This window comes from Oryza glaberrima, chromosome 11 (assembly GCF_000147395.1).
Source record: "Oryza glaberrima chromosome 11, OglaRS2, whole genome shotgun sequence".
NCBI classification, from domain to species: domain Eukaryota; kingdom Viridiplantae; phylum Streptophyta; class Magnoliopsida; order Poales; family Poaceae; genus Oryza; species Oryza glaberrima.
Genome location: NC_068336.1, coordinates 21,353,905 through 21,369,136, shown reverse-complemented (window position 1 = coordinate 21,369,136; position 15,232 = coordinate 21,353,905). Strand labels below are relative to the sequence as shown.

Genomic DNA, 15,232 nt, shown 5'->3' with positions numbered 1-15,232 from the left:
GTTCAATCACCATCTGACAACTATACTTGGAAAATAACATGCATTAGAGCTCAAGTGGATGCATATTACATTTGGTCTGACAAGATTAAAATCCCTATTACAAGATCTGAATCCAATATAAAGTACACTATATTATGCACCAAGCGTAGATATAATGCATAACATCCTGTCAAGAGATCATATGGAACGATGGACAGACCCATACTTGAACTCCAAATTAAAGCACCACGTAGTTCCACAAGATTTTGTTTAACAGCCTCCTAGAGATGACTTTCTTCAGGTTGTTCCCAGGATCATTTAGCTTACATATAGTTTCGTGTTTATATAACACAAAAAACATATGCATGCTAGAGTCATTTTCACATGACAATATCAATGATTTTATCTGCAAAAGATAGGATATATGAACTAAATAGCATTACTACCAGTAATTAATGCAATCCAAGAAAGCAAGATCAATAAATGATCCATGCTTCTTGTCTGATTAAATAAAAAAAGCAGTACCTAATATGTGGGGGGAACCATTTCCATTTGGTGTACTGGACTGAGGAATTGCACTTGATCGGACAGAATTTGGATCAATATCCAGTTTTTCCATCTGTTCATCTAGCTTATTTCCATTTCCTTCCATGTTGGTTGGCGGATCTTGTGGTTTCATGTCGACAATGGTCCCAGAACTTCTATTTTCAGCATGAAAGTCACTGCAGGAATAATGAAATTTGCAAGCTAAGAGTCCGAGGAAATAAATGATAATAGAGGAATAACGATGCAAAATTTCAGGGAATCATATATGTGCATTGTCTAGAATCTATAATAAAACTTTCAAAAGGAAACAACTTTGGTGACCACGGTTTGATGTTATTTCTCCTGATAATCAGTTTCACATGTATCTATATGCTTTTATTAGTAATAAGAAAGATATCACCAATGTGATGTCAGAATATACTGATGTACTAGTATCAATATGCTTTTGTTAGTAATCAAGGCTTCATACAGAAGGGGGTCATCAGAATATAGTGATGCACTCATCTAATAGCTGTTTGTGCTTTAAATAGAGTGTGTGTCCTACTTCTGATAAAATCAGCACAATTTTTTAGATTGTTGAAAGGAAACACCATTTCATTTTAAATAATGCCTCTGTTTTGCCCTTTCAGAATGTCACTCTTGTTTGTTTGTCTTACCTACTCAAATAAAGAAGTATAAATCTTTTCTTTCCAGTTAATAGATTAGCCACATGGATCTTGACCATACTACAAATTTAAATCAGTATATAGAAGCTGAAATGAACTCATGCTTACATGGACACAAGAAGGGATTTATCATTCCATCTCAGTTTTACATATTAAGAAGTACTTTCTCCCTTTATCACACCAATGTTTCAGAAAGTCCAGTGCAACACTAAAAGGGCTTCATATTATTCGGTAGGCACCACAACCCAACACGTTTCATTATAGGATAAATGTGTAATGATGCCACCTCAGTATATAAGTCTTGAACAATATAATGTATGTTTATTCCATACAGCGTATACTCATGAATTGGTACATAATCAATGAACAAATAAAGTTTAAAAATACTGAAGTGCGGCATATATGAAAAAAAGAGAGAAAATTCTGTAGATACTGGACATGAACAAAATGAGAGCTAAATACATAATTCCTTAAAAAAGACAGGGTAGTCCTGTCAAGAAATAAATAATAATAGAAATACACTAATAATATTACCTTTCTTGATGATTCCCATTCATCTTTTGAGCTGCATCTGAGTGTGAAGACTGAAAGAATGTTTGTGTGTTAGTAATTTTATTTTCTGTTGAATCAACTAATAATACAATACTAAGACTGAAAAAGAATTTTGTCGCTCTAGTACTAATGTTAACTGGCAGATACTAATGAACCAATAATACAAATTAATTAGGAATTGTTCAGCAGAGAAATGCTACTATTTTTTAGAAGAATATCAAGATGAACAAAACAAACCATGTGAGCTTCTGTCTTGTCTTCAACAGCACTGCTACCAGAATTATAAGCAACAATAACAAACACTTCATCAATATCAGCAGCACTAATCCTCCTAGCACCTACTTCTGGGTCCTCAGACATGCATTTCTTTAATTTTCTCTGCAATGGTGATGGCAATATTCAGTGATCACATGCTATCAGAAAGTACCTGCATAACTGAACCTAAACAAGCAAATTCAGCATAAACAAACCCATAACAATGATCTTCCAATCGCCAAGATGAGTGCTCTATAATCCACAGCAGTTTCTTTAACAAATTTAATCCACGATTCCTGGATTCCTGGAAGAGCCTCGGCGAACTGCAATGCAAATAAACAAATTGATCTCATGTAAAATTAATACCAGCAAAAAAGGATCCATTTAGATATAAAAATGTCAAACCTCAGTACTAGATTTATCTGTAACCAAAGTCTTCAACTTCTCCTTGATATTGTCAAGGAGCAAAGCTCCTGTCCTGCGTTTTGTTTCTATTAATTCAGTGAGCGCCAGTGTTCGTACTCCACTTGAGGGTTTATCAAACAGCCATTTGAACATCTGATCTCTCTCTTCGAAGCAGACAATGTTGCGCTGATCAGAATCTTGAGAGAAAATCACCTTGTTGAAAGAGTACTCATCATCGTCAAATGCACTGCGATCCAGCTCTTGATCTAGAACTGACCGCAGCCTCGGCAATACTGCCCTTTGGTGCTTGCTGCACATGTGTGACAACAGCGAGACGGTGTCTGTATGCTTCTTGCTACTGCTACCACTACCACACAAGGGACAAACCCAGAACCTGTAAGAATTGTGTTTCTCCCCAAATCTCAGCACATCCGACATGGTGAACGAAGATCGATCAACCTTGTTGTAGTCTTCTTGTAGTTCATCGAACCTCACGCTTAGGAACTCGCCCCTTTGCTCTTGTGTCATGGAATTCCAGTACAAATTGGCCGTCCTCACGATCTTGTTGATCAGCTCATGGAACTCGCTGACATGAGTAATCAGCCTGTCGCCCTTGTTCTCCCCGCCTATGGAACCAGGTGGGATGCAATCATCCGCTGGGTCATCGGGATTCTTCATGGTGTACCCTCGCCGGCAGTCGCGCTCCGCGGCGTCGTAGTCGCCCAGGATGTACAGGAGCTTGGCGCGGAAGGAGGCGATCACCAACGATTTGGGGAACCTCTCCGCGGCGCGGTCCAAGATGGCCAGGGTGCTCCGCCGCAGGGCGCTCCGCTTGTCGATGGCCTCGTCGAGGAGGTACACGAAATTGAGGTCCATGAGGCCGTGGAAGCACTGCGCGCGGGCCGAGTTCGGCATGGCGTCGACCATGCTCTTCGCCTTCTTGCGCGCCTCCACCATCGCGTCGCGCTGCGCCTTGAGGATCTCCTTCGCCGACGCGCGCGGGTTCTTCCGGAGGAGATCGCCGCGAAGGAATTGGAGCATCTCGGCCACCCACTCATCGACCACCTTCTTCTTGAAGCGGCCGTAGGCGAGGTTGGCCTTCTCCCTGGCATCCTTCACCCTCGCGTTCACGGTGGTGCGGTCCCGGCCGTGGAGGCCGTACGCCGCGTTGTGCAGCGCCGGGTCGACGGGGAGTGGGATGGCCAGCGCCGAGGTGTACGCTTGCTCCGCTTTTTCGGCCATGGAGGAGCCGACGAGCACGTCGCCGAGCGCGGTGGCGATGCCGACGCAGTCGGGGACGAGCCGCCTTGCCTCGGAGAGCGCGTCGCGTGCCGCCGCGAGGTGCGCGCTCGCGTCCCGCTCCGCGGCGCGGCCCAGACTCCCACCGATCTCGATCACCTTCCGCACCCTGATCGCCGCGGCGTGGTTGAGGTCCCCGACGAGCCGGAGCGCGATCGCCGACCCGGGGTGGTCGCGCGCGAGCTTCCCGGCGCGCTCCAGCGCCCCCCCGTGGTCCCCGTCGTAGTCCCGCATCAGCACCGCCCTAGCCGCCTTCCTCACGTCCTTGCTGTCGTCGGCCATCGATCGATCGCGGGGGCTCCTTTTGCTAGCGCGCGTGGTGCTCGTCGAAATGCCGCGGCGAGGTCGAGGCGTGTGCGGAGAGCGGGAGGAAAGGATCGCAGCGCGGCCGAGGTGTGCGGCGCAGGAGGGGTCAAACCCGCTCGCCGGCGGCGAAGCGGTTGGAGCGAGGAGGCGAGGCAACGGCGGCGGCGAGCGGCGAGCGGCGGCGATTGGGGGGAAGCGGTGGTGTGGGGGGATAGAAGAAGGTTTAATGACTAATGAGGCGTGGAATCGTGGATGCCTAGATGGCAAGGTGACGTGTACTTATAGGGGGCAGCGGTAGGGAGGATGGACTTGGGCCTACGGGGCCCAAGGCTCGAACCGCAGAGAGATATTCCTGCACCAGATTCTGTTTTGGAGATAAGTAAAACTGATAGTAGCTCCGTTGGCTGGAGTAATAGATAAAGCCAAAACTAAAATTTAAAATTTAAAATTTAGTTTTAAAGTTGATTTTACGATAGTTTTAATAGCATTGGTTTTTAAGTTGCTAAAATATGTATATAAAATTTTTACTTATAAATTACTCCCTCCGTATTTTAATGTATGACGCCGTTGACTTTTTAACAAACGTTTGACCTTTCGTCTTATTTAAAAAATTTATGTAATTATAATTTATTTTACTGTGACTTGATTTATCATCAAATTTTCTTTAAGCATGATATAAGTATTTTTACATTTGCACAAAAATTTTGAATAAGACGAGTGGTCAAACGTTAGTCAAAAAGTCAACGGCGTCATACATTAAAATACGGAGGGAGTATAAATTTTATTTCCTAATAAATTGTTTTGGCTTATTAGGGAATAGGCAACCGATGAGGACCTGAACAAAATGCTCGGGACTAGAACCCTCAACACAACGGTAAACACGATGGTGGATTGAGTGCTACTGTGCAAATATGCAGGATGGTGGTAGATTGGGGTTCTATTTATGAGAGTTTCTCGTAACTCGTAGATTTCCAGGTTGCTCTTCCAAATGGTTAAGATTCTCATCTAAATTTTGAGAATGTGTAACTATAGAATCTAGAAGCTAAAATCTAGATTCGCACCAGCGACTACTTAGCAATTGAATCTCAGCATCTAAATCCTGAAGGTCTGTTCATGCGTCTGCCTCCAGCCCGGGTGAACCAGCCGTTTCCCTCGCTCAATGCTCGTCGTGATCGAGTCCAGCAACCTTTCGGACATCAACGACGCAAATCATACTGTATATTTTGCAGTGCATTTTGTCATATCGTTCATTTCGCAGTGCATTTTGCTTTCAGAACATATATCGTTATAAACCCAAAAATCCCTGGTACGGCAATCACGGTAGTTGCAAAAATTGCATTCTACAACGCAACCAGAAGAAGAAATAGACGACACACAAGTTAGTATATAGACTATATACTACTACCTCCGTTTTTTAATAGATGACGCCGTTGACTTTTTCTCACATGTTTGACCATTCGTCTTATTCAAAAATTTTATACAAATGTATAAGATATAAATCACACTTAAAATACTATAAGTGATAAAACAACTCATAACAAAATAAATTATAATTACGTAAATTTTTTGAATAAGACGAATGGTCAAACATGTGAGGAAAAGTCAACGGCGTCATCTATTAAAAAATGGAGGGAGTACATGACTGTGCCCCATAAAAGCACAGGAGAATAAGAGATCTGGTCTCTACTCATTGTAAGCCCACAACATTCTGGCAATCACGGTATTTGCAGCAATTTTGCAGGAGCAGGTAGCAACCAGAAAGAACAAACAAACGACAGGGATACCTTTCTTCTAGCCTAGATGATCAAGGTCAGCAAAAAAGTGTCGATCTCGCCAAGCAAATTATGTAAACTCCAGTATATACGACATGAACGTATGTGCCACGCCGGTGTGATGATCTCAAAGCACAATCAACATCAGAACAAAGATTCAGCTAACGGTTGCAATCCCTGGTGTGCTCCAGGGAGAGGATCAGAGGACTGCCTCATGCAATGGTAACCTACAATTCTATAGCCACATCAAACATTTTTTTTAAAAAAACTTTTCGCTGCAGGGAAGGATCAACTGATCAAGGACCAATTCTCAATCACAGCAACAGTCCAAGGCCACACTCGTGCAAGAACTGGACTCAAGAAAAGCTGTTTCGAAGTAATTAAGATACCTGGTATATCATCCTAAAAGTAGTGCATAACTGGAATACTTACTACCCTGCGCTGCGTATGATATCTGGTAGTAGAACTGTAAAGCTAAGGACAAGGCATATAGAGACGAAAGCCATATCGACAGTACATGACAGAAAATTCAGCTTTGCGTCATCAAGCTGTCTGTATTCTAACTAAAAAGGTGATTACTCAGCCATCAAAAATAGCCCCCTGATTCGGTTTCCAGGTAGAACTGTAAGCAGTTGTCTAGACTGTGACTTCTGAAACTGGGTCGATACGCTCGAAGAAGATTATCTGTGGACAGAAACTGGAACGACTGTATTCTTCAAGCACTTTCTCCCATGAATCAAATTCCTGCATGGAGAAAGTCTCGTCATGAAAAGGGGTTATCTGGCAAAAGGCCAAGAGAAAATGCAGGGAAAATGCGAGTCAAACTTGCCTTGACTTCCCTGAGTGAGTTATCATATACAAGCCACTTCTCCTCTTCGCGAGCAAGGCAGATATCTCGCCCCTCAGCACGAAATACCTGATAATGTTAGTAGATTGTATGTCAAGCATTGATCATTTGTGTAATAGTATATTTTAACTATGTACTTACAGAGGTGAAAAACATAACTATGACAAAAAGGTAATTGGTCAAGCTGGTGGTATACTGTTATGAAGAAATTATGAAAGAAAAGAAGTTTCAGGGTGATGAGACGAATAAAATGGACAAAATATCCTGAGGGAGAAAATTTAATTATATTACCTACAATGGCATTGACCCAAGGGAACCAACGGAACTATTCCAATCAAATATTCAGTTCACACAATATGTTGTGTATAACAAAAGAAACCGGAATGAAGAAATAATTGCATAATACCCATGTGACAGCGGAGCGGCAAATTTGCTCTTGACATTGTTTGCATATGTCCCCTATGTTAAAATGTGCCCTCTTCTTCTCAGTTTCGATTGAGAATAAGCTCCACCTTTCATGTCCCAATACCCTGTACTAGTATTCCGTTCTACTGGATAAGGTGGCTAAGCTTGATTGCTTTCTAAATCAAATTCTGCGTTTCACCTTGATGCCAACAAAACAATGCAGCTAAATCTCTGTTTTTTCTAGTTTGAATTGCAATGTCATGGCTAAGTTCATAAGATCAATGGTTTATGACCAAAACTATAGGAAAATCACTTTTGGGACGGTTGCAAGAACATCAACAGCTGATAAGTACAAATGTAACAAATGCCATGCCATTTTACCCTCTTGCAAGAGTATACAGACACGTCCAATTTGCATACCCAAGACTATAACACTAGTGGAACTCAACAAAGCATCACTAAATGCAATCACACAAGCTCTCACCTGTTAGCAAACCTGATGATCAACCTCAATCAAGAAGAAAATTGAAATGGAAAACTCTTTGTAAACAGAAAAATTTCTAATATTTGACTTAAACCTGGAACAGGTCCTGGGGCCATTGCCATATAATATTGGACAAATTGATTTAAAAATATGAATCCGAGAATAAAAGTTTTGATCTGCACATACCGCAGAAACCATATTATACTTGCATTCTGAGTGCAGGCCTTCATAAACAGGATTAATGTCCAAGGGGGCAGCTATGCTGACCAGTAATCCAGAGACAAGATGGCTATCATTCTCACTTGGATAGCCAAAAGCTGTGACAAAGCAATATACAAAGAGAACAAAATTAGTTTTAGTGTAAATTACCACAAAATGAACATAACATGAATTACATAATGATTTATTGTGTTTAGTCGGTCCAATAATATTTGTCAAAAATCTCTAGTTATTTATGTTGCATTGACTATACTGAAGGATGTTATTTGCAGACCAGTAAAGTTGGTTTGATTTGGTTAGTGCAAAAGACCAAAGCGGCCGCATTTAATTTCCACTGCCCATCAGTACGTTCTCAACTATATAGTGTAAATGTAGTCACATGATTATACTTCAGTCTTAATTGAAACAAGCAACATTACCAGTTGTGAAGTAACGTGGCGGATGATTGTGAGCATTACTCTCAGTATTACAGTGAAACTTCTTGTCGACAGATTTTATGACATCGGCAAAAGTGTTCATCTAGAGAGGAAGCATAAGTCAATTTAATAAATGACAAAGTTTACAAACGCATTATCTACAACAAGCTAATCCAACAAGGAAACAAGAAAGCACTGAAGCACACCTCAATATTCCGCAGTTCACTTGCACCAACGTTGAGAAAATATGTGCTCTCTGTTGCATTCTTGTGCATCCCAAAAAGTTCATGCGAGAGGCATCTATGATCAGGACAACTGGAGAAGAGTGTTGTTTTGTACAGAATGTTTTTACTGTTGTTGCTGATACATTTAGCAGTTTCTGATGTATGCACCATGTTAAGCACTATTTCTATATATTTCACTGCCAAATTTGTTTCCTCCTGCAACCAGAATAAAATATTGTTAGTATTATGAAACATTGCACATTTATGCTAAGATCCTCATTCTAGAAGTAATTTAATTGCTCTTTCTGCAAGAGTTTATCCACTTAGGATGTAGCAAAGCAATTAGGTCAGGAACAAAAGTAGCGATGCTGTTTTGGACTAATTTATAGCAGGTAAGATCATTTAGGTAGAGGGGAAAAAGTTTAACATGAACCTTTGGTCTATAGAGCATTTTAATAGTTGATTTGTTTTTCCCTATTAAGTTGTACTAGTTCTGGAGAAAAATTGTTAACGCCATACAAGTCCTGGAAAAGAAAATGTGTGACACCACAGTGACAAAAAAGAAGACTGCTAGAATGTGCTAGGTAGTTGGAATTTGGGATGTTTTCTTGCTATTTTTCTCTAACTACAGTAACAATAGCTGGGGAATAAGTAGTGCCTAAAACCAATCCAGTTCATGCTGGAATGAAGATTTTGCATCATGATAATTCCTACTGATTAGTGAAGCCAAATTTTCTGTGCTGACAATATGGAGGAATAGTTTATTTAAACAAATATAGTTTTTTTATAATTAAGTTTTTTCTTGATTATACTTTCTAGTGAGTTATAAGTGAAGAAAATAATATTTGAAAAGTTATTGATCTATTCTTTTTCAGGAGATAGCAAGAAAAAAAATGGTCAGAAAAAAAGGCACAAGAGGCTGAAGGACAAACCTTCAACGAAACATTCGCCTCTTCTAAAATCTTGATAAAAGAAGGTCTCAAACAGCTCAGTCGATAAGTTGCTGTAGAGTCACTCTTATCACTAAAAGCATTGAAACTATGGAACAAGTAGCACAGCATACAATTCCGATCTTTTCCAGAAACTCCAAAATGAGGATAAAGCGGTGCTTTCTTCATGAACTTATCAGTGAAGGGCCTTAAGTGCCACAATGACTGCATGGGTGTTTGGAGGCTATGAGAAACATCATAAAATAATAGGTAAATAAGAGAATCTGGAGAGTCACAAAGGAGTTACCAGGAGAGCCGAAAACAAGGACTTTAGTTCATTTTCACTATTTGGATAGGCAGTTCCAGTTACTCCATTGCTCGAAATGTTTGCACTCCCTTCATTTGAGCCAGAGTAATCTGCTTACAAGATTTTACCAGCCAGAACAAATGAGTGTTTTCACTGGTGACTGGTGAGAGAATGGCAGGAAGTTTCTTATGAATAGCGATGCATTAGATAGTGGTTGCTAGAATTTCATGACAGTCCATCAGGTAAAGCACATCATTTTATTTTGTATAGTCCACAGTGGATGTGAAATACTGAAATACAATGGGTACAAGCCTACAACCACATGTGGTTACCATGGTATTCTGGATGACATAAGATATAGAAAAAATATAATAAACATATACCAGATGGCGAGGAAGTCTTGTTTTCCTTTTCCATAGGAGTCTCTGAGCTTCCCAAGGTGCTGTGCCAAACATACATGTAGTTAGTAACATGTCCTGTGTTAATGAAGGACCAGGAATATGCAAACAGATGATAGGCGCTTCCCTCCTGTTTCACATTTAAAAAAAATAACACATGGCTCCCCATGCAGGTTCATGAATATGAAGAAATTAATCTAACAGTGTGGACATTTGGTGCACTAAATATTCCAGAGGGAGACAGGGAGGGCATTCAAATTTTCTCTAGTAAAATATTGTTGATGCCGAAAAGTTACACTCGGAATACCCTTCTGGATCATATTTTAATCCCTAGCACTTATTCAGGGGAATCTAAATTTACCTAAACCATCGGAATAAGATAACTAATGATGCAAATTTTACAAACACATTAAACAAACAACGATGCCACTTGCTCCTATATCATCCAACCAAACCATCAGAATGAAAAACCAGTAAGCAAAAACACCTGGATTCAAGCACAAATTACGGTTGCAATTGTAAAATTAGGTTACTCTCCACAAGTTTTGGCCAAGAACTTGTAAGTCTGTTTTGAAAAAACATTCAGAATCCAAGCAAATCCCTCTCAAATATAATTTTGAAATTTGGGCTGTAATCTGTCGAATACTACAAAGCATATGCTCCTACGCACCTAAGAGTACCTATTATATAGTATAGAAGTATTGAGCCCTTCTGATTTGTACCATGCCTCTACTTGGGCGACCCAGACTCAAAGTAGGAAAACTGACTGAATTCATTATTTACTCAATGTAGCCCATCAATGTACTGTTTGGATGAACAGCCCCATTAATTATACGTATTCCAGTCGGATTCAATCATCAGCAAGTAATTGATATACAAATGACCAAGATAAATTTGCTAGGTGCAGCGATGCCCTTTCCATCGGACTCCTTCCCTTTAGGTATAACCAGATCCATGCAGGCAGCTGCACATGGTACATATGGGATTTACTCACGATTCTTGCTGTCTGGACATCAAGATAGGTTCCCTATCTATGCTGGACTCCCCCACGTTCGAATCTTCTCCCGTGCAAAGGAGAGACTGCGCAGAAGAACTCCTGAAGGCCCTAAGTTTTTTGTATATAGCGATCCAAAAGATGCAAAGTTTGTCAAGCAGGACCTAGACTCGATATATATAGCAATACTGTCGAACAGATTGAGCCAGAGAACCTTCTTATCCGTTCCTTTTAATTAGGGTAGTTTGTAGCAGCTGGTGTCAAACAGATTTGTGCCAGAGAACCTTCTTATCCGTTCCTTTTAATTAGGGTAGTTTGTTAACAGTTAGTATTAGTTGGTTTTCTTCTTTGCAAAACTTGTAAACTGAACTCTGTAGTCGTCCCTATCTTTCTCCCCCTTAATTGATAAGGCAGAACTACCGATTTTCTTTCAGAAAAAAATATTGAGATAACCCTTAGACATGGATATATACATCATTGGATATATATATCATGGTGATATGAGATATACTCACTGGGTCAAAAGCATAACAGAAAGTTCAATAAACTTTACAGAAAATACATTAAATAGGAAAATGGGAACATAATATAGTGGAACAAGTCCAGAAAGCTATAGTCTAAAACAAGAGCGAAATCCAGCAAATAACAATTTCAAGGAAGCAAGCTACACCCAACATAAGCATGCTTACGTTGTGTTAGCTCTTGGAGGCAACTCAAGCTTCTTGCCAGATTGCAGTACCTAAAATCAGAACATTTTTCTTTGTTCAGTACTGTAAAGCATGAAATGAAACTAAGCCAGTGCATGCAGTGAATGAGAAGCTAAAGCACGATGATACTGTTATTTTTTTAAGTAAGAAAATATTGAACCGTTAATTACTTTACTATCGCCTGGAAGCTCTTCGACACCATTACAGTCGGGCACAGTTGAATCTCCACCCTGTAGATTGTCCTCGGTAGCTTTTCCATCATCTTCTTGTAAGACTGATTCAGGACTGATGATATTGAGACCTGCCTGTTAAGCATACAATCATGCAAAGATGATTAAGTGAAACTAATCAAAGCTGATATATCTTCAGAGTAAGAAAAGAACATCATGTTCGTGTTACAACTTACATTAATATCTTCTTGAACTGGATCTCTGTTTTCAATACTTGCCTCAGAAGCTTTATCATCCTCAGAACTTGAGACCCCTTTAGGTGGAACATTACACAGTTTAGCCTGCATGAGTGCAACCATGAAAACAATGATAAGCAAAGTAGTATTATTTATCAAAGTCAAATAACATACAAGAACTAGACTAACCCATAGGAAATCTTTCATAGCTGGTAAAATGATTTCACGATAATCATAAGTGCAGACTTCCAGGAGGTTTTTCTTCAAATTATCAACTTCGGCAACCAATTGCATGATCTCAATATCTATTTTAGCCTGCACATTTTACAGCCAAGCTTAAAAGATTGGTCAGGAAGGTCCAAACACTATCTGAAAGGATATTGAGCAAACAGAAATTCAGGATATAGTAAAAGGAACCTTTTCACCAAAATAAGCTTCATAAGTCTGCGTCGCTGTTAAGCCACGTTTCAGATTAACTTTCTCTATCAATGCAGCGGCCCTTCCATTTAACTTTCCAAGGGCATGAGTTCCCTTATCTAGACAGGCTTGCCTCATGTTGTCCCATGATGTAAATGGGTCTTGTCTTGAAGGTCTAGATAGCCAGCTAAACAGAGCATCTTGATTGCTAGAACCATCAGTAACTCTTAGCACATTCTCATCAGTACCTATAGATAGAACGCAAGCGTCTTGAACAACTCCCCCACCAAAATTATCACGGCTATCCTGCTCGGCATCACCAACCCTCAATCGAAGCAAATCCAGATAAGTCCCCAGCAACAGAAGCCCTCCAGGGTCCAGAGAAGTAATGCAGCTATAATTTTGGGTAACAGCTTCTTCAATCCGGTTTTTCGTGAATTTGATCAGGTTGTCAAAAAGATCAACAGATAGAGCCTTCTGATCCTTGAGGTACTGAAATGTACTCTTGATCTTGGTCAAGATCTTTTCTCTCTCAGCTTCTTCAGTAGGATTGACATCAGATGGCAGAGTCCAACACTTAATAAACTCTGTCTGTTCATCAGATATCCTCTCCGGCACAAACAACAGCGATTCTTTGAACTCCTGGGACCGGGAGAACTCATCATCCTCAACATGCAACTGGAAGGTCTTCGCAGTGAGGAAAGTCATTTCGCATTGAGGGCACAGCCAGCAGATCCATTCTCTATTGTCCTTCACAAAGTCCAGTGCACCAGTGAGAGCACTCATCTGACACTCGTCAGACGGCTTAGCACAGTAGTATGCTACCATCTCGTCAATACCCACTGTCAGAAAACTGCGGCGCGTCTCCTCGCTCATGCCGTTCCAACGATCTCGGGCCATCGGGATGGCGATCTTCGACAAGGCGGAGATAAGGAGTTGCTTGAGGCCATTCTTAGCAGTGGAGATCCGCGCCTCTTTGCTCGGCTCCAAGTGGCGGGACTCGAAGACGGCGTTTAGCTGCGGGTCGACGAGATCAGCGTCACCTCGGCTGAGCGCGCGCTGGCACTCTTCCACCGCCAGATCAAACTGCTCCCTAGCGGCGTACCTCATGGCGAGGGTGAAGGCGATGCCGAGGTCGCCGGGGGCGAGATCCCTGGCGAGGCGAAGGGAATCGAGCGCCAACTCGTCCTCCCCGAGCGCGGCGCGCACGTATCCCACGACGTGGTACGCGAGCGCCGAGTGGAAGTCGACGGCGAGCTCCACCGCTTCATGGAGCCTCTCCTCCTTGACGTCAACCCCTTCCCGCTCGGCCGGGAGTGGGCCGGTGAGGTCCTTCACCCGCGCGCGGAAGCCGGGGGTGGCGCTGTCCCAGTCCATGTTGCTCCCTGCTCGGGCTCGTCTTGTTCCCCCGCGTCCCACGGGGAGCCGCCGAGGCCGGTGGCGCGCGGAGACCGAGAGGAGGAGGCGGCGCGCGGCGGCGAGGTGGCGGCGAGGGAGGTGCACGCGAGGTGTTTGTGGAAATGCCAAGCCCGCGGAGGAGGAGAGCGTGGGGTTGGGTGGGGTGGGATGGATGGGTGGGTCGGTAAGTCGGTTGCGTGTGGGGGTGGGCGAGGCGAGAAATGCGGAGGCGCAGTGCACGCAGCGAGCGAAGGAGCGTGTACTTATATAAGTACCCCGATTCCAATATTGCCCCTTACAAGTTGTCTAATTACGTAAATACCCTTCATAATTGCAATTTCACTTGCTTTTTTTTTGTTACTCCTAATCACGAGTATTTGACAACGTTTGCGGTAAGATTCGGCCAAATATTTTAAATTGGGACCATCAATGGTACATTTTCCAAACAAATTAATGTATATTATTTGTTTTGTTTTAAAATTAGGTATTTGAAAATTTATTGATGGTTAAATTTTAAAAGTTTAATTGAATCTTTACCGTCAAATATTGAACGGATACTCCCTCCTAATAACTAAAATGTAGTATAAGTCTTTGTCCTGTTTTATATAGTTTCCAGTACATAAAATATATCATGGATTTTAATCATAATATACCATGAAAATAGTAAAAGGTATAACTAGTTGTACAAGACAAACTCGATTATATTGTTATTATTGGATGATGATACATTAACACGGATATAAATATATACACACCTTTAAACCAATTAAATTATTAAATAGAGTGCCATCTAAGCGGAATATCTTTTTCTTCCAATCAGGATTGTTAGCACAAATTAAGAGCATCTCTGAGAGCCGTTGTTATTTGGCTCTCTATGCCAAAATTTAGCAGGTACGGCACAAAATATCTTTCCAAAACATTCTCCATCCTTGCCAAACCATTTGACCTGCCAAATGCCTTTCCTCGCTGGCCAAACTTCGCAAGATATAATAGTTTCATGATTAAATAGTTGAGGAATGTAATTTGTCCGTTTTTGTAGTTGAGGAGGTAATTTTAGTTGAGGGGGATAAATTGAACTTAGCCCTAGCAATAAAGAAACAAGCCACCTGATAGGATATATGGCTATAACTTGAAGGAGGGCTTCAACCTGTAAAAAAATGCTTCCTAGTCTTTCTGGATTCTCCTTCAGAGAGACGACACGCAAACATGACCCAAGTATATAAGTTGCTTATTGTGTAGATTTTGTTAGAATTTTAGGATTTCTAGGTGCGGATCTAGGGGTTGATCTCTAGCACATAGCAA

At 41.5% G+C, this 15,232-nt stretch overlaps 2 protein-coding genes across 2 annotated transcripts; both read right to left on the bottom strand.

Moving 5' to 3' along the window:
- Positions 1 to 85: 85 nt before the first annotated feature.
- LOC127755335 (uncharacterized) lies at positions 86 to 4,209 on the bottom strand. The gene is made up of 6 exons (XM_052280990.1): positions 2,403 to 4,209; positions 2,213 to 2,320; positions 1,980 to 2,120; positions 1,725 to 1,774; positions 505 to 701; positions 86 to 385 (listed from the first exon to the last, which is right to left on the bottom strand). The coding sequence occupies exons 1-6, from the start codon at positions 3,981 to 3,983 to the stop codon at positions 360 to 362; spliced, it is 2,103 nt and encodes a 700-aa protein (XP_052136950.1). The 5' UTR covers positions 3,984 to 4,209; the 3' UTR covers positions 86 to 359.
- A 1,931-nt stretch (positions 4,210 to 6,140) lies between these two features.
- Positions 6,141 to 14,017, bottom strand: LOC127755048 (uncharacterized). The gene is made up of 13 exons (XM_052280681.1): positions 12,533 to 14,017; positions 12,305 to 12,430; positions 12,116 to 12,220; positions 11,880 to 12,014; positions 11,692 to 11,741; positions 9,994 to 10,052; positions 9,611 to 9,720; positions 9,307 to 9,528; positions 8,357 to 8,590; positions 8,154 to 8,253; positions 7,702 to 7,832; positions 6,609 to 6,695; positions 6,141 to 6,523 (listed from the first exon to the last, which is right to left on the bottom strand). Exons 1-13 carry the CDS (start codon positions 13,907 to 13,909, stop codon positions 6,416 to 6,418), a joined length of 2,844 nt encoding a protein of 947 aa, XP_052136641.1. The 5' UTR covers positions 13,910 to 14,017; the 3' UTR covers positions 6,141 to 6,415.
- Between the last annotated feature and the right edge of the window lie 1,215 nt (positions 14,018 to 15,232).